Below are 25,099 nucleotides of genomic sequence, written 5' to 3'. Positions count from 1 at the left end.
ATGTATTAACATGTTGGGCCTCATTCAATAAAATGATCAAATACAAAATCTGGTCATGTTGTCCAAAGCAACCAGCGTCGGTGCTGCTTTCATTTTTTTCACAAATGGGGTAAGAAATGAGTTAAGCTCTGGTTGCCGTGAGCAAAAATGCCAGTTTTTGTGTTGGATGTTTTTTTGCTAAATGAAGCACAATCTCTCGCTCAGCAGACTGTATAAATAAAACCGCTGTCACTTTCCTGTGCTGTTTTAACAATCATTGTTCCTAACATTACTCGGTGTTCGTCTTTCTTTGTGTTCTGCAATGCCTGCTATCTCTTTGCTCCTCGTTGTTAATAGAATTGCCTGTTTTAGACTAGGAGATAGATTTTCTGTAAGTATGTCTCAACAAAAAAAAAAAAAAGAATAACCTTGGAGACCATTTGCTTTAAGTTAGAATGACCCTTTTCTTTCATTCTTCTGTCATGTCTGCTTTGCCACCGCATAGATTTCTTGGCTCTTACACTAGCTATGACTACTTGAAAAGGAACATCAAGTGGTAAGATTGGCATTAACATAAGGCTGTGTTTATGGTGTCATTCCTCCTAGTTTTACCACAGCATTATGTGCACCCAGGAAAAAAAAACAAAAACAAATTTATTTACTTTTTTGAATGGGAAGGGGGGAGGGGGGAATAATAAGCAGTCATCAGATTTCCTGCAAAATACTAAGTGGACGTAATCTAATAGGGTTTTTCTTTTACACGTTGTTTACTAAAAGTCGTGCACATAAAGTTGGGTATTTTTTCTTTACCTGAGATGCTTATAAGATCTAGTTGGCATTTGTTTGTATGTCCAGTATGCAGAAAACGCACATTTTATGATATGTATAAAGAACAAAAAAATAGAGCGATTTTGTCTGTAAAAAGTTGCTTTTAGTCTCAGTAATGACTGACCCCCTGCTTGCTCTCTTGCTGCATTTTTGATGTTGCAGTAGAAAGACTTGCAGATTAGAAATACTCATTTTGGAATGAACAACATACAAGTCATCCGCCTTTAATGTTGTCAAGTTTGTGCTGTTGCATTAACATCTCAATTCTGTGTTCTCAAGTCTATGGCGTAGAGGTCAGTGTATCCGAGTGAATGTATACTGTCCAGAACCTGCCATACATGAATTACTTGGATTTGTGTTTCGAAAACCAAATCTTGAAACTTATGAACTGAAGATATAGGCAGCCAGTTTGTATTCACCTCAGAATAGGTTATAAAACCATGCTATTAGTTCCAATTGCGATTTACACCATATTAAAGGGTGCATACCCTGATGTTGATTGCAGACACATTGCACTCACTGAAATCTTTCATACCACTTTTTATAGATTCCCACTTGATGTCTACATGTTCAGTTCTGAAGTATGTAAGTAGGGCAAGAGAATGCTCCTAGATGTGTACAGTTATTGGAAGAAAAAACAAAACAAAACAAAAACTGCCTTTTTAGTTGTTCTGGAACTTATTGACTTTTGCTCAAACTTTAACAGGGGGAAACCTGCCGAAGTGGATCCTCCAGACAGGCCTATAAGCGAGAAAAGATATGATCCAGTTCCACAGGTTACTTCCACTTCCCAGTATAACCAACCTTCTCCTCCAGTGCTTGTAAACCACACAGCACACACAAAACATACACATTCAGAAGGTAGGTGCTATTTGCATGTTGATTTCTCCAGATTTTTTTTTTTTTTAGACCATATAGCAGGTGAACAGTCTGTTCGTGAAGTTGTTTGAAACTGGAAGAATGGACTAGCATGAAGTTCAGAGCAACTTTGACAAGGGCCAAATTGTAATAACAGATGACTGAGTCAAATCTCCAAAATGGCAGGTCTTGTAGGGTGTTCCTGGTATTTAGTAGTTAGTACCTACTAAAAGTGGTCAATAAAGAACTAGTAAAGCGGAGACCAGTTCATGGGCGACCAAGTCTCACTGATGCTCGTAGAGAGTGAAGGTTTGCTTGTCTGGTCCAGTCTCGCCTAAGTGTCTGTAGCACAAATTGCTGAAAAAGTTACCGCTGGCTATGATAGAAAGGTGGCAAAACAGCTTGCTAGGTGTGTGGCTACATACCGGCATACTAGTCAGTGGCCATGCTGTCATCTGTCTGCTGCTAAAAGCTCCTATAATGGGCACGTGAGCATCAGAACTGGACTAGAGAGCACAGGAGGAAGGTGGTTTGATCTCAGTAGTGTTTTTTTCTTGCATTATATGCATGACACGGGTGCGTTGCTTACCTGGGGAAGAGATGGCATTGGGATGCACTGTGGGCAGAAGGCAAACCAGCAGAGGCAGTGTGATGGTCTGAGAAATGTTCTGCGGGGAAACTTTGGATCTTGAGTTATGTGGATTTTACTTTGAGACACACAGAGCCTACCTAAACATTATTTCAGGTATAGGACATTCCTGCGTGACAGCGGTATTGCCTAATTGCAGTGGCCTCTTTCAGCAGAATATGTTTCTACAACCATTCGTGAACAGTTTTCGCAGAGCTTGAAAATACACTTTTAGGTGTTGACTTGGCTTACAAATTCCTCAGATCGTAATCCAATTAAACATCTGTGGGATGTGCTTTAAGACTAGTCTGATCAATAGAGGTTTTCCTAAAGTCCAGGACTTAAGATGTCTTGTGGTATCTGGCACAAAGACGTTAGAAGATAATTCTTTAAGAGGTTTTGTGAACTCTATGCTTTGATAGGTGGTGACTCTACACGGTAGGCCGGTGGTTACAAAGTTATGGCTGGTCATTGTGTATAAGCTGTAAACCATTTATGTAGCCTAATCTGTGTGTTGTGTGCTTTTTTTTTTTTTTTGTATTGCAGTCAGCTCTGTGCCACTGGAAGTTACAAATACCACGCTGTCCAAACCAGAACCATCACCCCCACAGACCAAGCCAACGCTCTTCAGACCTTCCAACAGGGAGGATACAGTACAGTCGAACTACTTTCCTCAGAAAAGCTTTCCTGACAAAAGTCCGGTTAATGGCACTGAGCAACCTGTAAAAACTATCACGCCATCATATAACCGCTTTACACCCAAACCATACACGAGCTCTGCCAGACCTTTTGAGCGCAAGTTTGAGAGCCCCAAGTTCAACCACAATCTCCTGCCAAATGAAGCACAAGTGAAGCCTGAGATACCTGCCAAACCTCAGAACTCTCCTCAACCAATTTTGAAATCGACTAATGTGACCATGTCTCCTGAGCTTGATGGTACTTCCAAGCAGATGGACAGTAAATCAAAATATCAACCAAATAATGTCAATGCAGTGCCTAAAGCAATCCCAGTCAGGTATAGTTACTTTCTGTTAAGACGTAAGCACTAATTTACTACCGTGCATCCCAATAACACAGCAGGATTTAAATATGTAAATAGTCTCTCATTAAAACATGCAAAGCAATTAACTACAACTATGTGCTGAGGGTTTGAGGTTGTGGAATTACCTTTTATAGCTTCTTGCCTACATCAAACTTGTAAGGGCTTATTCACTTAAGTGCTGGAGCTTTCTGTTCTCCCGCTCCACTCTGGGAGCAAGAAATGGCAACGCTTGTCTGAACTGATCCGTCTTATGAAGACACCCCATTGACTATGTCAATTAGTTTTTGTCCTAATGACATTTTACAGGACAAAATAACGTAACTCACACCGCTGTTCTGTTCTGCATTTTTTTTAGTTGGACGTTCCTTTCAGAAACTCTGTTGTTGGGATTTCCAATACTGATGTGAATGAGCCTTTTAGATGGCTTCATTATTGTAGCATGTGTTGACACTTCTGCATCGGGATTTACTTCCTAATGCTCTAGTGAAAGGGAAAAGTTATTTCAACTTTCAAACTTGGCGTATAACTTTAAAGGGCATGTCCATTCAAGACCTTCTCTTGTGCATTACATAAGGGTATGCTAATGATCAGGCAGATGCTTAAGTATCTCCATTTAATGTTCATTGTGGTGTACCATGTCTAATTTGTAGTTGCAATGACAGCTCATAGATACTTGACTTAATTCCTACTTAAGGTTTTTTTTTCTCATGAAACTTGTTTTGCAGCCCCTCGGCTCTGGAAGAAGATGATGATGACGATTCCCACACGGTTGTGGCAACTGCGAGAGGTATTTTTAATAGCAACGGTGGTGTGTTAAGCTCGATAGAGACTGGAGTCAGCATCATCATACCTCAAGGAGCTATTCCAGACGGCATTGAACAGGAAATCTACTTCAAGGTCTGCAGGGACAACAGCATCCTGCCACCCCTAGATAAAGAAAAAGGTTAGGAATAAATATGGACACAAGTGACTGCGTATATTGTATTTAAAAAGAAAAAAAATTCAAAAATTTTCATACATTTTTTTTTTTCTTTCTCTTTTTTTGATTTTTTTTTGCAGGAGAAACACTGCTCAGTCCATTGGTTATGTGTGGGCCCCATGGATTAAAATTCTTGAAGCCTGTGGAGCTACGCTTGCCACACTGTGCGTCTATGACTCCTGATGGTTGGTCTTTTGCTCTAAAATCATCCGACACCTCGTCGGGTATGCTTTTTTCCATCTGTCCTAATGGGTCGTTTGGTCACACTTGCTCACAAAGCATGAATCACACAGTCAAAATTACTTGAGTTAAAATCATACATTTGCATTTCACATTCCTTCTCACTTTTCTGCTTTTCACACATGTACGGCTTTTTAACAAATGAAAAGTTCTAGAAAACTACGAGAATTACATTTTTGCATGCATTTTCAATCCTCTTAATATATAAAGCAGCCTTGTCAGGTTTGCTGCCCTATCTGTGTGCAACATGAAGAGGAGGGAGCTCAGTTTTTGGATAGAATTTTCTAGATTAGTTTCCCCTGCCCCTAAATGAGTGAGAGGCCGTTTTTCCCGTTAGAGTTTTTTTTTATACAGGCCATTAAATTGCTCAGATTTCCACATCCAATAGGAATCTGAACAATTATTATTCAGCGTCAATGCATGTCTCGACTGAAGTCTCGTTCATTTAGTTTCTGCATGCAGGAAACTGAAGGATGGTTTGGCCCGTGTATGAACAACTACCTGTTGTGAATGAAGACCGACTGTAACAATCCCCGGCCCGCTCTGCCTAAATTCACTAAAGAAGAAAAAAAAAATCCAGCAGCACTCAAATTAACCCCTTCAGGGGGAGGGGGGGGGGGTGGGGGGAGATGCAAGCCACAAACGAGTCAGAGCCTCCAGACTTTATAGACAATCCAAAGTAATGCAAAGAGTGGCAGCATGGAGGGATTAAGTAGAATCCTAAAAGATCTTTAGTGTTCCATGTTCATTCCATAAAAAGGCAGGCAACGTTTCGGCCCACAAGGAGCCTTTTTCAAGCTCTAGTGATGATTCACTAGTGTTGATTGTTCCTGTGTAAATGGGCCCCAAGTGTGTGTCCTAGTACCTTGTCAACAAGTTTGTGGAGTTAATGCGGAACTCATTGACAGCAGGAAGACCACATGATCCATCAAGTCTGCCCTTGTATTTCCTTTTTATTTTTCTCTTCGGATAGATGCTCATTGTTGCTTTTCCTTGTCTGTTAGAAGTTTTCTCCAACCATCTACAATTTCTTGTGGGCCCTTTTTCCTCCCCCCTCCCTTAACTAATGTCAGACTGCCCCTTGTTCTAGTGTTTAGCTAACTAATAATTACACTTTCCTCCTGAACCTTATTTACACATTTTTGACATGTGTAAAGGTTTTAATCCTGCCCCCATTTTCCCTTCATTCCCCCAGGCTATAAAGTTTGAGTCTTTCCTGGCAAAGCTTGCGGGCATTTTCTATGAATCTAGCTAGAATTACGGTTATGTTCATATGTAGCTGCTGTGCGGCGGATTTTCTGCAGCAAGAAAAAAATCCACAGCTTTTGGTGCAGATCTGTAGCAGATTTTAACCCTTCGGTTGAAATCCATTGAATAGGTGAATTCTGCTAGATTTTTTTTTTTCTGTTTAGGAAACTGCACAGCAGACCACCCACTTGTGGACACACCCTTTAAATAATAAATTACCTGAAACTGCTGCAAAATAAGTTGGCGCTATACAAATAACAAAATTTATTTACCTTTTTGTGTTCAATGAATACCCGTTTGCTCAGACTGTCTATTAACTTGCAGTCCGTCGACAACCCGCTGTTCACTCTTAAACTTCAATTCTTTGTAATAAGAAGTTCACAAACTACACAAGTCTGGCTATTTCTGTAGCAGCCTGTTCATAAATATGAGATTGTCCTCAGCGGTCTTGTGCCTGATATAAAGAAATGAGTTGAATACCATTGGCACTTTTTTCTCTTATTTGGGCAGTGGAGTGGGGGCGATCAGTAAATTGAGAGCAGTGTGTGGGCTTTTGATTGCCAGTTTTATAGCCTGCAGAGCATTGTGTACATTTTTTTTATGATGAAGCAACACAAAACTGGTGGTATTATAGATGTTTTTGACAAGAGTATCCTGTTAAATTGAGTTTTATGGTCGCTCATCAAAAACCCATAGTAATTCAGTGTATGCATAGGTGCAGGTAATGTTTTCTACAGCAATTAGCCCCACATCTTAAATTACAAAAATAAGGCTTGCTGTTTTTTTAATGAGCCAATATGCCGTAATGTCTGAGCTAATTAAATCATTTTGCTCTAGTGGAATTCCTAGTTGGCGCATTTTGCTTAGAGATGCCAAGCCTCTTGTTTAAATATTTTCAGCAAAAGTCATTAATGAAGACTCATTTTGTGTTTACTTGGGAATGGCCCGGTCCAATTTATTTCATGTTCGTAACCTGTGTTCACCGACACTTGGACCTGCTCTGCAATCTGTTAAATGATGTGTTTGGGACAACCCCTTTAAATTCATCACTTACCCAAGTTATGTCACTAGTAAAATTGCATATATTTTCCCCAAGTAATCACGTATGCGTATTGTGGAAAAAGAGTGACTGTTGCACTGCCAGTGAGACTGAGTAATGGCCCTGCTCACCCCGTATTAAAATAAACTGTGCACAGTAACAAACTTGGCACAACTACATGTGCATTTACCCAGCAGACCTTCAGCATTTGTAAATGCAGGTCACCACAACCCAAGCACACAAGTAAGTCTCTATATAAATCAGGGCACCGTTACTGTAAGCACTCTGTGATGGATGTGACACTGACTGGCATCTGTCCCTGCAGGCAGACAGCACAGCTGTATATACAGGACTGCCAGTAAGGGTGCAGAGGGCTGTATTACCAGGGAGCTCTGCAGACCCGTTCATCAGCATCTCTCACCAGAGCCCTAGTGAACCATTACTGCAGCCTGCAGCTCCTCGCCCCTACCTGCCGCCCGTTTGCACACCCACACATCTTTGGCAGGCAGGGGTAGTACTTCTAGCAAACATGACTAGTGTGCATTGCATCTGGTAGGTGCAGATAAATTCACAGTAGTCTCACAGCACCCAGTTGGAAATCACTACATTAATTTGTGGAACTTCCAATTTTACAATAATACTGGAAGTGATCCATTTTAAAGTATATGTATTGGGAGTGAGGGCCCTGCTCACCCAGACCTATGGCCCTTTTACACACAATGGGAACTGCATGATTCCCGTTTGCCCAAGCGAGCTGGTGACCTTACTGGCTCGTTCACGCTCTGGCAGGCTATTTAGATAGGCAAATAATCTTTGAGAATCGTTCACTTCTCATTTAGTGTTTCACATGCCTATGTAAAACATTGAATGATTAGTGTTTAAACGAGACATGAACAAGCTAATGGTGATTTTTATGCCGGCTGAAACTCAACGACAAACGAGATATGTCTTTGAGTCGTTGGCTCACGTTTAAACTGAACAATTAACATTCACTGTCGTTCGGTTGAACGATCATTCTGTTTGAACACACCTTAACAGTCTGAGGAGATATGGATGGCACAGAAGGTAAAACTGCTTGTTTTGCCCAATGGTCCAGCCATTTTTTTTCCTTTTGAGTCAGATTAGGGAATGAGAGAGGTTTGCCTAAAAAGATGTGTTTTTAGGGCATGCTTAAAACTACAGCTTTTGGGCATTGATCTGATTGCCTGAGGTAGTGCATTCTGGAGAACTGGTGTTGCCTGAGGAAAGTCTTGGATATGAGAGTGGGAGGTTGGGATTATGGTGCATATTAATCTTAAAATTACTGGCAGAGCGTACAGCACCAATAGAGATAAGTTGTAGCTTTTGTGTTGGAGTTGAGTTTATATTGTATTCTGTAGTGGATGGGCAACCAGTGCCGTGACTAGTAAGGGGTAGAAGTTGGACAGAAAGATGAGCCTGACTGCTGCATTCAGGGGAGAGTTTTTAGTGCAGGAAAGCTCAATCAGTAGTGAGCAACTGTAATCAAGGTGAGGATGAATCAGAGTAAGTGTTGGGTTTTCCCACAGTACCAAGATTAGAGATTCTGGAGATGTTTTTGGGGTGCAAGTAATTGAATCTAGATAGTGAAGAACAGATCTGAGTTGAATATAACAGGCATGCTGCCTAGACGTTATGGGTAGTACCACATGTTGAAATGGTTGGTCGATGGTGGGAACACAAGAAGGTATTGTTTAAGTTAAGGACTGTGTATAAAGAGGACTGATTAGAGACAGCGGTTTTATAGCAGTGGGGTGATAATATCACGAGGCATATAATTGGGTGTCTTGAGTTTAGAGATGTACAAAACTATCAACTGAATTGCCTTTTAGTATCAATAGGGGCTGTGTAGTAAGAAAAGAGCAGAGGACCTTGGACAGAACACTGAAGGAACCCCAGCATTAAAGGGGTTGTCAAAGATATTTTTTGCTTTGTTTTTCAAAACCATATACCAATGCAACAAGTCGTATACTTGCCTCTTCCAGCTTTCCACTGTGTCCAGTGCTGCTGCTACAGATCTCCCATATGACTTCTTGTTTACAGGCGGCAGCAGCATGTTTGTAGGGCATCACAGGCTGCTGCAGCCATTGACAGAGCTCAGCGATGAGTGGTTACAGGTGATTCAGTGGCTTATGAGCGAGTTTTGTGTTGCTCTGTGGAGTCAGGCGATTTAAGTTGGTTTGTTAAAGTGAGTTGTACATGGAGATGGACTGATGTGGATAGAATTTATTTGGCCTACACACAGAATAATGTAAACTTCAGACTTTTTATTTCCTTCATGTTTATTCCCAAGCTCCACTTCCTGCAATGCTTAGCTGTAGGCCATTCTTTGAGGTTGCCTTTTCTACACCTGACCATAGTGATAATGTTGCCCGACTAGTGATGTGTTTTGCTTTTTTTTTTATTGTAATAACCTATGTATTTGTGTAATTTTAGTATCTGCAGTAACCATTTACTGCAATCATTACTGATCTGTAGAGGGCAGTGTTGGGTTTATGCTATAATGTTTTATGTATTTTTTGTTCTTGCATTGCTTTCACATTCAATTATGCAATTGGTACAATACCGCCAAATTAGGGTACACAGAAAATTAGATTAATGTAAAAGGCCGTACATGTGTAAAAACAAATCACTGAGCTACCCAAGTGGCTTTTTTTTCCTTTTTTTGATTTTATTGATGTGTATATATAAACAAAAATGCTGTTTAATTCTGATCAGTGATTAACGTCTGTCTTTCCCCAATATATCTACAGGTGACCCTAAACATTGGCAGAACAAATCTCTTCCTGGTGACCCAAACTATCTTGTCGGAGCAAATTGTGTATCTGTATTGATAGATCATTTCTAAGCTTACAGCGTAAAGATAAGAAATAATGTGAAATCTACGACGGACCTATTTATCTTTACGTGACCTATTGAGTATTATTTGACCTTTAAATAACAATAGGACTCAATAATGCTAAGAAATTTGCCTGAACTTGTATTTTATGGAGTACACTTTTAAAGCCATGGTCAAAGTTTCGGCCTCAGAAATGGCAGGTGAAGGTAGGCCGGTGTTGCACCTTCCTTGTCTTGTAACAAAACGCCTTTTGCTCGCATTAGTTTTTCTCCAAAGGACCAATGCTGATAACACTAAAAAATAGTCATTTTTCCAGGATTCTACTTCAAATGATTGCCCGATGCCACTGAAGGATACTGCTTGTTTGATTTTTCAAGTTTAACCACATTAAACTAGCACTTCTAATTTTTTTATTTTTTTTGGTCATGATCGACAAATGTTTGCACCAGAACGAACTGCTTTGTTTAGGGAAGAAAGATCTATTCCTTCGTTACCTTTGCTGTTGAGATCTGCCAGCCCCCCTAACAGCTCACAGGTTTGAATGTTATTACTTAATGCAAAAGTTACAAATACAGTGACTTGTGACTGACCTATTTTGATCCCATAGAAGAGTAAAAATGTATGGCCTATATTCCCCTTTTAAATGAAAAAAAGATCAAAAAGTTATGTAGACCAATCGCAGCATAGGGATTAATGTAAATGACAGTGGTTCTGGTGCTTATGTGGATCTGTAAATTAACCATTTACTACACACATTTAACCAGCAGGGATGCCTTACCCTCATGTTACGGTCTTTTTTTTTTTTTCTTCCTAGTTCTCTGTACTACAAAGTTCATATGGCTTTTTGCGCTTATTTGGGATAATGTATAATGAAAAAAAAAAAAAGATAGAAGAATATCTGAAATATTGTGAATTTTTTTTTTATAAGGTGAGCAGGTAGGGGTGAAATTACTCCTGTCAACTCAGAAAATATTGAAGGAAGTTGTATGTTTCTGCTATGCATTTAAAAAAAAAAAATCTCAAAGATGTTACAATGCCTGTATATAAATTGCGTGCATACCACTTTTTGTTTTTTTTTTCTCCTTTTTTTTTTTGTTTTCTTTTATTTTCTGTTTTTGTTTGTAAATTTAACTTTTTTAAGCTTTACTTTTTGTATAAAAAAAAAAGAAAACTGAACGTTTCTTAAGGATACCTTTGTACTCATACCTTTTTTGAGCCTTGAACTTTGTAACATCTGCAGCAATAAAGCGCATTTCTACAGTACTCACCACAAGAACATTTTGAAGCGAAATGCACAAAAATTGCTATCTTTATAAATGCTGAGCATAAATTCTCAGAATTCTCTAGTTTGATTCTTATCTTTAAAGTATCCCTGCTGCAATTTGTGATAAGGATGCTGTATAATGTGCCCTAAAATGTATTTTTTTACCAATAGACAATTTATTATGGCACATTCGCACGGTTTCAGTAGAAGATACAGCACTGCATTCTCCTAACCAATTATTAGTCTTCACGTGTGGCTGATTTCATTTTTTTTTCTTTCCTTTGCAGTTATTAAAGTTACACATTTCTAAATATACAAAAATAAAACTGGTTTTAAAATAAAAATAAATTAAGACCTTAAAGTGTGAATTTGTTTGCAAACTTTGTATGCACCTATGAATGTCAAGGGATTGTGTTCTAGAGTAATCCTAAAATATTGATTTAAAGTTGTGTATATTCATGTATAAGGCCACTCTCTCACAGAGTCGGTAAAACACAGCATTTCAAACGCATTGGACAGTGCTTTTTAATGCACCCCATCATTGTAACGGGCGATGAGGTGCGTTAGAAAGTGCTTAAAGGCATGAAAATAGAGCAGACGGCGCTCAAAGGTTTGAAACGCTGCTGTAATACCGGTAAGCATTGTGTGTGTGTGAAAGCGGCCTAACAGAGCGCGTTATGTTCTGTCCGATTTTTTTGTTTGTTTTTTTTTGATCGATTTAGATTAACATACCCATATACATTAGATGTAAGCTGGCTGAATTTGCTGATTTAGCTGCAACAGGCCTACTACTAGTCTTGGATGTCAGCTTGCCCCATCCTTTGTTTCTACGGGAGATGAGCTGCTGTCAGAAAAGTCTGGCTGTAACTTATTCCCTATTAACCCTTTCTAATCCACTGTCTGACGTCTGAAGACCTTATGATTTAAGGCTGTACAGCTCCAATGTTGGAAGACGTCCGTCGGGGTTCTCTTACTGTATATTGCCAGCCTCTCTGCTGTCGGAGCCTATCCAATGTGCCACCTCATGCAGTACTGGCTTTAGCCAGCATATAGCGCCGTTGTACAACAGCAGAAAAAGAGTAAGCCCCCTAGGAAAACCAGGATACAAATTGGATTGGAAAGGGTTAAACACATGCATCATTACCGAGACGTGCATGTGGCAGGGTATAAGAGAAATTGGCTTCTTGTCAAACAAGCTATTGGAGTCCGGTCAGCATTAGGATTGGCAAGTGTATCCCCTGCCAATGATTTTTAGAAGTAAGGGTATATTGTGGATTTTTTCGGGGGGGCGGGGGCAGTGTCCATTTCGCAGAAATCTATGGGTTTCTTTAGAAAATCTTTTAAATATAGTAATTTCTCCAGTCTAAACGTAAGCTCTCTTTGCATCACAGATTTATTTTTGGCATCCCGTTGAACGATATTGCCTTTAAAAAAAGTCTACAAATTTAACTTGCACAGGATTTAATTTGGCACTGCAATGACACACAAATATACGGGGGGGAGGGGGGAAGTATTTGTTTCTCAGTCCTGAGGAAGGATTTAGACAAAAGCAAAATCATCCGGACACTTGGTATGAACCTAGTTTACTATTGAGTTATACCTAACCTCTTACTAGAGAAATGGATGAAGAAAAAAATGAAAAAAGGTCCAGCGCTCCCAGGAACCCTCTATTGTAATCAGTCCAAGATTTTTGTCAATAGTAAAAAGGATTCTTTATTAAAATATGTCCGCGTTTCGTCGCACAACCGCGACTTTCTCAAGTGACATACAAACAGATCATCCTCGTATAAATACAAGCATTCAATAAGGCTTAACCTTGGCACCACCAATGGGGAACAAACGGTCCGATGGTCTGTGAGACCGCATAGTCCTTCCGGTGCAAAAAGCAGGAGAGGACCTATCAAAGACTTCCAAGTCTCTGAATACGGTATATTGCAGGCAGTAAGCAGCATCGCTGTGTAGATCATGTGATGGAACACGTCACATGATCACCTGATGAACACGCGTCACCCGACGTGGGACGTCGTGACATGCATGGAGAGGGCGCGTTACCATGACAATGGAACGCACTCTCTGAAGCGGCGATACATCAATGCTGCATGCAATAACTGACCTTCTGGTTTATCACAATTATGCCCATATCTGGATATACCTTCTACATTATTGCAAATACATGGATTTGAAATGAAATAATCATATTAAAATACGATGACCATCATATGCTGAACATTTCCAAAACAACATATGTACCATACACACATATGTGTATGTGGTATTGCACTCATGATATACAAGTCACTTGCCGCACCTGCATATCATTTCTTAGTATATAAAGTCCTCATATCCAGAAAAAAGTCTTAAAGAATATAGCAAAACGGCAGTGTACATATGTAGACACATGTATACATATATACACATATACAAAGTACACTTGTCTACGCCCCACAAACACACACGCATTTATATATACATTGCTTTAACATGTATGTCCCCTTCAACTGAAGTCTGGGTTGATAAAAAAAAATATTGTATTTATATGAGGATGATCTGTTTGTATGTCACTTGAGAAAGTTGCGGTTGTGCGACGAAACGCGTCGGACATATTTTAATAAAGAATCCTTTTTACTATTGACAAAAATCTTGGACTGATTACAATAGAGGGTTCCTGGGAGCGCTGGACCTTTTTTCATTTTATTCTTCATCCATTGCTGCACGGTCGCAACCCTGTCCCGGGTTGTGACAGGTCACGGCTTGCCCCCCTCCCCCTTTCCTGCACAGGGGAGAGGAGTTATAGGTAACCAGGACAAGGGCTCCGAATAACTTTGGATACAACGCCTACTAGGACGTGGAGATGATAGGTGGGGGACTCACTGGCTGGGCCTTCCCACCTACACCGGGTAAGTCCCTCTTTCATACGTCTATACTCTAACAAGTATTGTAGTACTTGGTAATTTATCGTAGTGGGTGGAGCGCCGTCCCTCACCTGTCTTTTCTTACTAAAGAAAAGGCCCCCTCTGTTACCATAAAGTTGGAAGCACAAAAGTTCCTTGAATGTCATTTGCTGCAAAACCAAGAAAAACAAATATTGTGATGATTCATAGAAATTTGCATCCTGGTAGAAACTGTTGCCTTGACATTTGTTGGTATTGACTTATTTGTACTGCAGTCAAAAGGGCCAAAATAAGTTTTTTTTGTTTTTTTTTTGTTTTTTTAAAATCCTTTAATCTGAAGTTACATATATGTTGCTTTGTTGTATTTGATGCATTTATTTGTATGTAAACTACATTACAGTAAGTGTATAAATTACAAATTCAGCTGCTTTTACTATGTGCATACCCTGTTTCATGGCGTTACGCTTTTATCCCCCAACAGTTTTAGGATGAGCTCTGTTCATTCTGCAGGAAAAAAGACATTACAGTTTTGGATGAACCGAACTGGTTCTACTTCAAACGGCAGTAGCTCTGATTCTTGGCCTCATCAGCATGCCTTTTGGTCTCATTTTAAAGCTGATATTTTTAAAATGGCTTTAAAATGACACCAAAAGCTTATATCTGTAGCTCTTGCTGAACCAGAGCTACAGTCCCTTGAAGTTGGGTCGGGAATTTTGATTTTACAGCTGTGACTTTTCAGTCAGTGCGTGAGGGAGGGGAAGGGCTGAGCAGGCAGCAGAGAAGATGAGTAGCCTGTCCCAGGAAAAAGGTGAGACTTTTTTCATGTTAAAATAATCAATCAGAATATATTTGTTCTCTCATTCTCACACATTGGGGTCCTTTTTTCACAGTGAAGGTGTGAAAAGATGAATACTTGCTCATCTAATCACTCCTCTACATTTTTTAACCCTGCAGATGCTGTAGTCCTTGCTGACCCCAGCATCTAAACCTTTTTACAATGTTATTCAAGACTTTAAAAATATAAAGAATGAACAAATACATATACATAATTGGTATTGCCACATCCTTTACAGCCCATACAAATTACTTATCAAAGTGTGATTGTTCTCAATTAGATAAACCAAGTAATCTTGTACATATGATACCTTTTAATGGCTGCCTGCAGACGTCCAGGTCGGATCCCGCTGCAAGAATTCTCGCAGCTGGATCCAACCTGCGCCCCTGCAGTGACCAGTGCGGCTCACCACCTACTGCATCTGCTCTGCCGGCAGAGCAGACCCCGCACTTCGGGAGTGACATTTCTGTGCAGGCCTCTTCAAGACCCGCACAGAAATAGAACATGCAGCGATTTGTTTTCCGCGACAAATCCCGTCCGTCTGCATAGGATTGCGTTTTGTAATGCAATCCTATGCAGGCGGGCACGGGTGCAAATTCTGCGAGAAATTCCGCAGCGGAATTTCCGCCTGTGTGCAGGGGGCCAATGGCTAATAAAAATACATGATAATGCAAGCTTTTGGAAATTATCAGCACAGTGAATTCCATTAAACTAAAGTAGTATTATGGCACCCTTAGAATGACCCTAATTAGTAGCAGTGTGCTGTATAGCATTATCCGTCTTGTAATAGAAGACCTTTTAACTTAAGGAGACATTCATAGTTAGGGTGTACAGATTCAGCAATTGCTAACATGCTGGTGCATCGTGATTACTCTGTTTACAGCACTGTGGTATATTGTAATTAGAACATTTTGAATTTCAAGTCAACTTTGCCTACATATGTAAGCATACAACCTGTAGATATACAGTATATAGTATTTGCAACACTGTTCGAAGGGAAAATTATGAAAAAGCAACTTTAATTTAACACACCTTGCTTTTATACAATAATGAGGTAGCAAACGTAGCCGAGAGACTACAGATTTCATGAGGGGTCCGCGGAACGGTAATTGCATAAAAGTTAAAAAAAAATTTGTTTCACCTCCCGTCACGGATCCGATCCATGAGGGGGAGGTGAAATTACTTAAGGCCTCCGGTGATGTCCTCCGACAGGATCCTTAGCCGTGGACCTTTCCACAGCTTTGGTGCTTACGCCCATCGCCAAAATGGTGGTCGCAAGCGCAGTAGCGAGGAAGGGCCCGGGAAATTTAAAATCTCTCTGCTCCTGGCTACTAAAGGTAGCAGAGGGCTGTAGTGAGTGGTCCCCCGGTCATGTGATCACCGGTATCCAATTTATCTTTTACGTAATTGCAAATGATCAAGGACAGTTGAAGTTTCTATCTCTGTTCGTTTTGGCCCTGTTGTGCATCCAGACAGTAGATTAGGGCCACAATGGATATGTCACTGAACACGGGACAAACAGGTATCCATATTGGGATGCAAGTCTTCATTCATATGTAACAGTTTTTTAATTGACACAGTTGCTAAAAAACACAAATCATAATTTTTTTCCCCTTGTGCTTTGCTTACATTCATTCAAAAACTGTGTGGTCAGAATATGCAGTACACCCCCTAAATGAATTCATTAAGAGGGTCTCGTTTTCGAATGGGGGCCATTTGTGGGGTTCTCTTTAACTTTGGACGCTTAAGGGCTCTACAAGTGAGCAATGGGGCTAAATCGCCTTCAAACAAAATGTTCGTTCTGAAACCCACTGGCTGCTCCTATTGGTTTGGGCCCCGTTGTGCATACAGGCATAAGTCTAGGGTCACGATGGGTATGTTTCTAAACACACAGGAGAAACGGGGGTTTCCATTCTGGGGTGCAAATCCTCATTTTTATGTTTACTATAGAAAAATGACCTGCCTTTAAAATGACATATTTGCAAAAATATGACATTTTATTTTTTCTCCTCCTTAATTGCATTAATTCCTGAAAAAAACTCGAAGTTTTTCCAGTGTGCTTCCAGAGTAAAGTAAAATCTATACGTCATCAAAAATTTATACAATTTGTTTGCACATATTTGAGAGATTGCAATTGAAAATGCGAAAAAAGAGCAATTTTTTTTAAAGATTTTCCCAATTTTGGCGTTTTTAATAAATATACACAAATTCTCTTGATCTATTTTTACCACCTATATGAAGTACAATATGTTGCGAAAAAACTGTCAATCACTTAGTTATGCAAAACCTTTACAGTGTTGTTCCATGTTAAAGTGACGCATGTCTTTTTGCCCAAGTTTGGCCTAGTGCTAATAAAGGAATTATGGGAGATCCACGTACATGGTCCTCTAAAAAAGGGTCAGATTTTCGTGCAGCAGATGAGAGCGCGGGATTGGGAGAGCACCCAGTTTCCCATTACCTCCCTGAATGGCACCAGTACCTAGTTTATGGTGCTGTTGGGAGCTGACCAGTCCCCTTTTAAGGGAAAATTCACTTGTAGATAATGCAGTGCACAACACAGTTCTGTTTTCTACATTGTATTGTGTTTAAAATGCACACCCTAGGATGCTTGAGTCCTGAGAATAGGCAATATTTCTTGGTAGCTGTAGGGTGGGCCCAATGCACCTCATGCCAGCCTCAGGCTTACAGACGCATTTCAGCTACTTGCTATGTTAGTACACGTTCTATATCATTTAAACCATTTTGTATGTACATTTTAAAGCTTGGACAACTCTAAGGTTAAGCTCAAACACTGCTTAAATGCTATAGATTTTCTGCAGCATCTTAACCCCTTAACGACTGCCCCATGGGGAAGCTACGTCCTTAGTAAGTGGGCTTTAATCCTAGAGGACGTAGTTTTATGCATCCTCTTTGGATTGATGCCCACTGGCCTGAGGACGTGACCGCTCCATACTGCCGGTGCCCGCAGGTAGCCGACAGCATGGAGTTGTCATCCCAGGATGCGGGCAGTCCCCCCCGGCATTGCGATCGGCGCTATCCAGTGGATAGCGCCGATCGCAAAAAAGTAAAGAAAAGTGCGTAAAAAGTTAGGTATTCAGCTGCCCTGATGGATCGGATCCATCAGAGCAGCTGAAAATTCTCACCTGGCTTGTCGGCGGTGTCCCCCGGAGATCGGGTCCTCCCGGACCTGCCGGCGGTCTTCTGCGCATGCGCGCCAGACGATGACCTCAGGCGCATGCGCAGAAGCCCGGGAGCCCCAGGCAAATTTGAAATCTCCTGGCTCCCGGCTCCTGAAGGTAGCCAGGAACCAGGAGGTGTTACCGGGGACCGCTGTGAGCGGTCCCCGGGCACGCGATCGCATAGCGGCGATCGCGAAAAAGTTTTAAAAAGTTTTTTTAAAAAGTCAGTTTCACCTCCCCTCATGGATCGGATCCATGAGGGGAGGTGAAAATACTCACCTAGGTCCTCCCCGATGTCCCGGGACCCGAATCCCCATCTGCGCATGCGCGCCCGATGATTGACATCGGGCGCGTGCACGGACGGGCTCGAGCCCCGGGAAATTTAAAATCCCTCTGCTCTTGGCTGCCATGTGTAGCCAGGAACAGAGAGATTATACCGGGGACATGATCACTGTTATCCAATGGATGACAGTGATCATGTAAAAGTAAAAAAAAAGTTTTAAAAAAGTTTTAAAAAGTTAAATAAAAGTTTAAAAAGCTTGCGTTTCATCTCCCTCCACGGATCATATCCGTGAGGGAGGATGAAATGACGTACCTAAGGCCCGCGCATTTATCCGCGGACCTTACCCCAGCTTCTGCGCACGCGCCCGTCGCCAAAGTGGCGGACACATGCGCAAAAGCCGTGGATTGCCAGGATAATTTAAAATCTCCCTGCTCCTGGCTACAAAACTTAGCCGAGAGCCTGGAGATTTCACGGGGGGCTGCGGTGAGCGGTTCCTCGTCACGTGTTCGCCGTTATCCAATGGATAATGGCGATCACGTAAAAGTAAAAAAAAGGTGAAGCTTCATCTCCCCTCACCGATGCGATCGGTGAGAGGAGATGAAACTTTTTACCAGAGGCCTCCGTATTTGCACCCCGACGCGATCTTCCTCCGTGAACTTTCCCGAATCCTGCGCATGCGACCGCCGCCAAAACAGCGAACACATGCGCAGGAGTCGGGGAGCACAGGAAATTTAAAATCTCCTTGCTCCCAGCGACCAACGGTCGCCGAGAGCCTGGAGCAGTGACGGGTGGCCTCGTTGAGCGGTCTCCGATCACGTGATAAAAAGTTAGCGATCTACCTTAGGTCGGTCTCACATGACCGGATAGGAATTACGGATTCCGCATGCGTCTGATCCGCGGTAATACGCAGATCAATCGCATTGGATTACACAATTCCGCTCACAGCGGGTCGGAATTGCGTAATCCACTCGCAGAAAAGAGAATGCAGCAGGTTCTCTTTTACCGCTGATATCCGCAACATAGACCCCATTATGCTCCATGGTCGTGGATATACCCGCAGCCCATACGCAACTACATTGTATACGGGCTGTGGGTACCCGTGTCATCGCTAAGCGACTGTGCGGGAAATACAAATTTTAAAAAAGTACTGCGAATGACCGCCCGTGTGAGTAGGCAATTATGCGCAGTACAATAGGCGGCCGTACGCAGGGACACAGCTGGGATCCGCTGCGGGCCTCCGCAAACGGATTCCACCTGCGGCTGCGTGAGCCCGGCGTTATTCAGACCGCTACCTGTAATACGCAATTTACAAGAAGCCCCGGGAACGCTCGCCTTCCTGCAGTTCCAGGAGCAGCTTGTTGAGCGTCTTCTGTGCGAGACCGCCGCACCTCATCAAGCTTACGGAGACTCACAGAGCGCCACTTTTTACACCCTATACCCACCACTGAGGTCAAGAAATGACCCCCAAAAAGCATGAGAGGAGGGGGGATAAACGGTTTTATTGCCCCATGTACCCATCCCAACCAGCCTCCGTAATTACCCCGGTCTTCAGAAATACCACACAGTTCACATTATTTCTTTTATCTCAGATTTGGGGAACGCCGAAAAGGGCGCGGAGTGTGTGTGAGCGGAGAGGGGGAGGGAGTCAATTTTTATTCCGTACAAATAAGCAATGGGGCCGGGGATTTATTCAGTTGTGCCCTGCAATCCAACGGGTGTTCCCTGCATTACAGGCCTAACCATGTGTCCTATAAGTAGATTAGGGCCACAATGGGTATGTTTTTGAACACGGGACACACGGGGGCATCCATTTTGGGGTGACCGTCTTCATTCCTATGTAAACTGTACAAAAAAAACAATTTTTAAATTGACAAAATTGACAAAAAAATGAAAATCGTAATTTTTTTCCTTCTGCTTTGCTTAGATTTATTCAAATACTGTGGGGTCAAAATACGCAATACACCCCTAGATGAATTCATTAAGGGGTCTAGTTTTTAAAATGGGGTCATTTGAGGGGGTTCTTTATCGTTTTGGACGCTCAATGGCTCTACAAGTGGGCAATGGGGCCTGGAATTTATCCCGTTGTACCCTGAAATCCAACGGGTGCTCCTTCCATTATAGGCCTAGCCATGTGTCCTTTAAGTAGATTAGGGCCACAAGGGGTATGGTTCTGAACACGGGTCAAACGGGTATCCATTTTGGGGTGAAAGTCTTCATTCCTATGTGTGCTGTACAAAAAAACCAGTTTTTAAATTGATACAAATGCCAAAAAAATGAAAATTGTAATTTCCCCCAGTCGTCTCCACGACAGCACCAATTGAGATCGCCTCCTCCTGGTAGGACAGGAACATACTGAGAGGTTAAAAGCTCCCCCCCCTTCCCCACTTTCCTCAGTGTCTTCCTGTCCTGCCAGGAGGCAGGATCGCTGAGAGGAGCTGGTGGAGAAGCCAGCGAAATTCTACATACAGGCGGATCGGAAGGCAGTGGCTCACCCTGTCCTCCCTTCTCAGCCAGACGACTCCCGGGACGCCACATGGGGTGGTAACCCCCGGTCCAGGTTCCTCCCGCGGCGGCCCATGGGGGGTACAAAGCGGGAGCCTCAGTCCCCCTCGTCCTCCGGCAGAAATTACAGCGCGGCGCTCCAGGAAGCCCTTTGACGGCAGGGGGCGGGGCGCCGCGTCACGTGTCCAGCACGATGACGTCATCGCGTCTGCATCAGGAGCGGAGGGGGCGGGGCTTAGCGCAGGAGCGCGAAAATTCAAATAGGAACCTGAGAGAAGCCAGAACACCAGCACTACAGGTCGCAGGGTGTCTGCAGCACCGGTATAGAAATGAGTGCTCCAGCCCCAGAGACAGCTGAAACCTCAGCCTCAGCGGCCGTAAGTAGCCAGTGCGGCAAAAATACAATGCAAACATCCAGTATGTTGTATATGGAAAAATTGCATGTTTACCCGCAAAAATGCTTTGTTTGTCAGGGGGATAAAAAAGACATCCCCCCCAGAACAAAACTGCGAAAATGCGTGGAATGCGGGACGAGACTGCCAGCCACGTACCAGAGGCCTCTATGCAAGGCATGCGTGGCTAGGCTAGTCAGAGAGGAATCGGGGGGATTCCTGGATGACGTTAGGAAGCTGGTGAAGGAGGAGGTTCGATCAGCTCTAACGTCACAGCCGGCACCGCCAGCAAAACGCCAGAAAAACGCGTATGTTCCCGAGGAGCCTTCTGATTCCGAGAATTCCATCGGATCAGAGCAAGAGGAACAGGCGGCCGAGGAGTCCTCAGAGGAGGAGGACTACAGGAAATATTTATTCCATCAAGACGATTTGACGGAATTAATTAAATCAGTCAGGGCTACGCTAAAAATGGAACAGCCCAGAGAGCCGTGGACTCTACATGACGAAATATTCGGTGGACTTGGGGAGAGGCGTAAACATACCTTCCCGGTCCACAAAAATATTACTAAAATAATTCAGAAAGAGTGGAGTAAACCAGACGCAGGTTCCTTCTCCGCTCGAGGCGTAAAAAGGAGATACCCCTTGGAAGAGGAAGTTTGCGCAAGCTGGGAGGAAATACCTAAAGTAGACGTCTCGGTGGCCAAGGTAGCCAAGAGGACGACTCTTCCCTTTGAGGACGCCGCACAGCTAAAAGACCCCATGGATCGCAAGGCAGAGGGACTCCTAAAGAAATCATGGGAGGCAGCGGCAAACATCCTTAGGCCAGGGATCGCAGCCACTTGCGTGGCGCGGACCCTGGGGGTATGGTTAGAGCAGCTGGAACTACACCTGACCAACAAAACACCGAGGGATCAGATCCTTAACTCCCTTCCCATCTTGCGCATGGCAACTAACTTCCTAGCGGACGCCGCGGCCGAGACCGTCAAACTTTCAGCAAAGGCCACAGCCCGCTCTAACTCAGCCAGAAGGGTGTTATGGCTGAGATCATGGTCAGGTGACCTGGCCTCAAAAAATAAATTATGTGCCCTTCCATTCTACGGCCAATTTCTATTCGGACCGGACCTAGACAAAATTCTAGAAAAAGCGGCCGACAGAAAAAAAGGGTTCCCTGAAGAAAAGCCGCAGAGAGGGAAGACCTTTTCCCGGGCTCCAATGCAGCAGCCCGAGGCCTACCGAGGCAAGGGCAAGACAGGCCGCTGGAGTTACCCCAAGGGGGGCAGAGGAAGGAATATCCTCTTCAACCCCCGCCAGGGGGAGCCGAAGCAGAGACCCTGACGCCATCCCCGTAGGGGCAAGGCTGGGGAGCTTTGTGGATCAATGGGCCGCAATCTGCGGGGGCCCATGGATCCCAAAGATCCTACAGTACGGATACCAGATAGAGCTAGTGTCCGTCCCCAGAAGGAAATTTATTACCACGGAAGCCTCAAAAAAACAGTTACATCTACTAAGGCAAAGCGTGCGCGACTTGCAACTATTAAACGCAATATCTCCCGTACCGCGAAACGAGGAAACCCAGGGCTATTATTCCAGGCTCTTTCTAGTAAAAAAAACCCGGCGGGAAACACCGGACGATAATAAATCTGAAAGACCTGAACACCTGCGTCCGATACAGGAGATTCAAAATGGAAACCATCTCCTCGACAATAAAGTTGATCCCCAGAGGAGCCTACATGGCGTCCATCGACCTAAAGGACGCTTATTTTCACATTCCGATCCACAAAGAGTCTCAGAAATACCTGCGGTTCGCAGTGGACATGGGCAGAAGAATAGAGCACCACCAATTCAGATGCCTGCCCTTCGGGATATCCTCAGCCCCCAGAATCTTTACCAAGATTATGGCGGAGGTGGCCACCCACCTGAGAGAAAAATCGATCCTAGTAGTACCCTACCTGGACGATATTCTATTAATAGCAGAGTCCAAAAAACTCCTAACAAAACACCTGGAGACAGTGCTAGAGCTTCTCCAATCGTTAGGATGGATCATAAACTGGGAAAAATCCAGCCTAGATCCCGACAAGCAGAAGACGTTTCTGGGAATAACTCTTGACTCAGAATCGCAATGCTCCTACCTACCCGAGGAGAGAATACAAAAAATCCGCAGAATAGTCAAAACTTTCCTACGAAGACGATTCTGCACAATTCGGGAGGCAATGTCTCTCCTGGGGAGCTTGACATCATGCATTCCAGGAGTAGCATGGGCCCAGGCCCACACCAGAGCCCTGCAGGCCGTAGTCCTATCCTCATGGGACAAAAGGCAGTCCTCGTTAGGAGCAAGGATGTACATCCCAAACAGGGCGAAAACATCCCTGCGTTGGTGGACATCCCCAGAGAACCTGCGGAGAGGGGTTCACTGGCTACAAAACCCAGCCATCCACATCACAACAGACGCAAGCGCCTGTGGATGGGGAGCGCATGTGGGGAACCAGTTCTTTCAGGGTCCCTGGCCTCAGAGGATAAAAGAACAGTCCTCAAATTACAGAGAACTACAGGCAGTTTGGCAGGTTCTACAGCAGTTGGGCAACTCGCTACAGAACCAACACATAAAGATACTGTCAGACAATGTTACCGCGGTTGCCCATATACGACACCAAGGGGGCACAAGATCTCCCGCACTGCAAAGCATCACACAGAAAATCTTTCACTGGGCGGAGGGCCGGATCCTCTCGATCACGGCAACCCACTTGAAGGGGACACTAAACGGAAAAGCAGACTTCCTCAGCAGGAAGCAAATAGACCCAGGAGAGTGGTCCCTCTCCCCAGAGGCATTCAGAATCCTAACCAACCGGTGGGGGACCCCACAGTTGGACCTCTTCGCAACCAGGGAGAACACAAAAGTAGGCAACTTTTTCTCCCTCCGGCCAGGAGATCATCCGATAGCAGTAGACGCCCTAGGCCAGAACTGGGGACAAGGGTTGGCTTACGCCTTTCCTCCCATACCACTAATCCCCAGGGTCTTACAGCACTTCAGAACCCAGGGATGCACGCTAATCCTGGTGACCCCCTTCTGGCCGAAAAGAAGCTGGTTCGGTCTTCTGGCAACACTGAGCGTCCAGGACCCAGTCACCTTCCCTACCTGGACAGATCTTCTATCGCAGGGGCCACTGAACCACCCCGGCCTAGACAAACTCCATTTAACGGCATGGCTCTTGAGGAATCCTCACTAAGAAAGAAAGGATTCTCAGAGAAAGTAGTAGAAACCCTAATGTCCAGTAGGAAAAAGACGACCCACCTGATCTACCAGAAGGTCTGGAGAAGGTTTTCCTCATGGAGACAGGGAAGGGATCGCGGGGATTCTATCCCCGACACTCCGCTAATCTTAGAATTCCTGCAGGAGGGCTTAGAGATGGGCCTCTCCCCAAGCACCCTAAAGGTCCAAGTTTCAGCCCTTAGCGCCATTTGCGACACAAAATTCGCAGACGACAGATGGGTCCACAGGTTCCTAACAGCGGCAGCTAGACTACGCCCTAGGCCCATAAACCTGTTTCCAGACTGGAACCTTAATTGGGTTCTAGGGGCCATGACAGCGGTACCATTCGAACCGATCGAGGCGCTACCTATAAGAATGCTTACAATCAAGACCATCTTCTTAGTAGCCATCACCTCCGCAAGACGGGTTAGCGAACTACAGGCCTTGTCCATCCGCCACCCGTTCATGAAAATCGCAGACACCAAACTAATATTTAAAACAGACCCGGCCTTTATGCCAAAAGTAGTGTCAGATTTTCATAGGTCCCAGGATATAATAATCCCCTCATTTTTCAGTAACCCAAAAAACGAGGAGGAAAGAACCCTAAGCTGTCTGGACGTTAGGAGAGCAGTCCTAGCCTACATAGATACAACGAGCCACTGGAGGCGGGACGACAACTTGTTCGTCCAGTTCAGTGGCCCAAATAAGGGTAACAAAGCAGCAAAAAGGTCCATAGCCAGGTGGATCCGCCTGGCCATCATAGAATCCTATAAGGCCCTCGGGAAGGAGATCCCGTTAGCTCTTAAAG

The 25,099-nt window shown here is 43.6% G+C and overlaps 1 protein-coding gene across 7 annotated transcripts in view; it reads left to right on the top strand.

Annotated features, from left to right (window-relative positions):
* The window catches only part of TJP1 (tight junction protein 1), a 330,363-nt gene extending 319,040 nt beyond the window's left edge, over window positions 1–11,323 (top strand). For 5 of the 7 annotated variants that reach the window (XM_066592505.1, XM_066592509.1, XM_066592511.1 and 2 more), the window contains 5 exons: window positions 1,514–1,668; window positions 2,840–3,308; window positions 4,061–4,278; window positions 4,395–4,538; window positions 9,613–11,323. In XM_066592505.1, coding sequence (XP_066448602.1) covers window positions 1,514–1,668; window positions 2,840–3,308; window positions 4,061–4,278; window positions 4,395–4,538; window positions 9,613–9,707 — 1,081 coding nt within the window. In that variant the 3' untranslated portion in view covers window positions 9,708–11,323. The remainder of the gene's footprint in view (window positions 1–1,513; window positions 1,669–2,839; window positions 3,309–4,060; window positions 4,279–4,394; window positions 4,539–9,612) is intronic. The other 2 variants (XM_066592508.1, XM_066592507.1) reach the window with 2 other exon arrangements.
* Window positions 11,324–25,099: the final 13,776 nt, after the last annotated feature.

The sequence above is a fragment of the Eleutherodactylus coqui genome, chromosome 2 (assembly GCF_035609145.1).
Source record: "Eleutherodactylus coqui strain aEleCoq1 chromosome 2, aEleCoq1.hap1, whole genome shotgun sequence".
Classification (NCBI taxonomy): Eukaryota; Metazoa; Chordata; class Amphibia; order Anura; family Eleutherodactylidae; genus Eleutherodactylus; species Eleutherodactylus coqui.
Note: the sequence above shows the minus strand (reverse complement) of the source record. Positions and strands in the feature narration are given on the sequence as shown.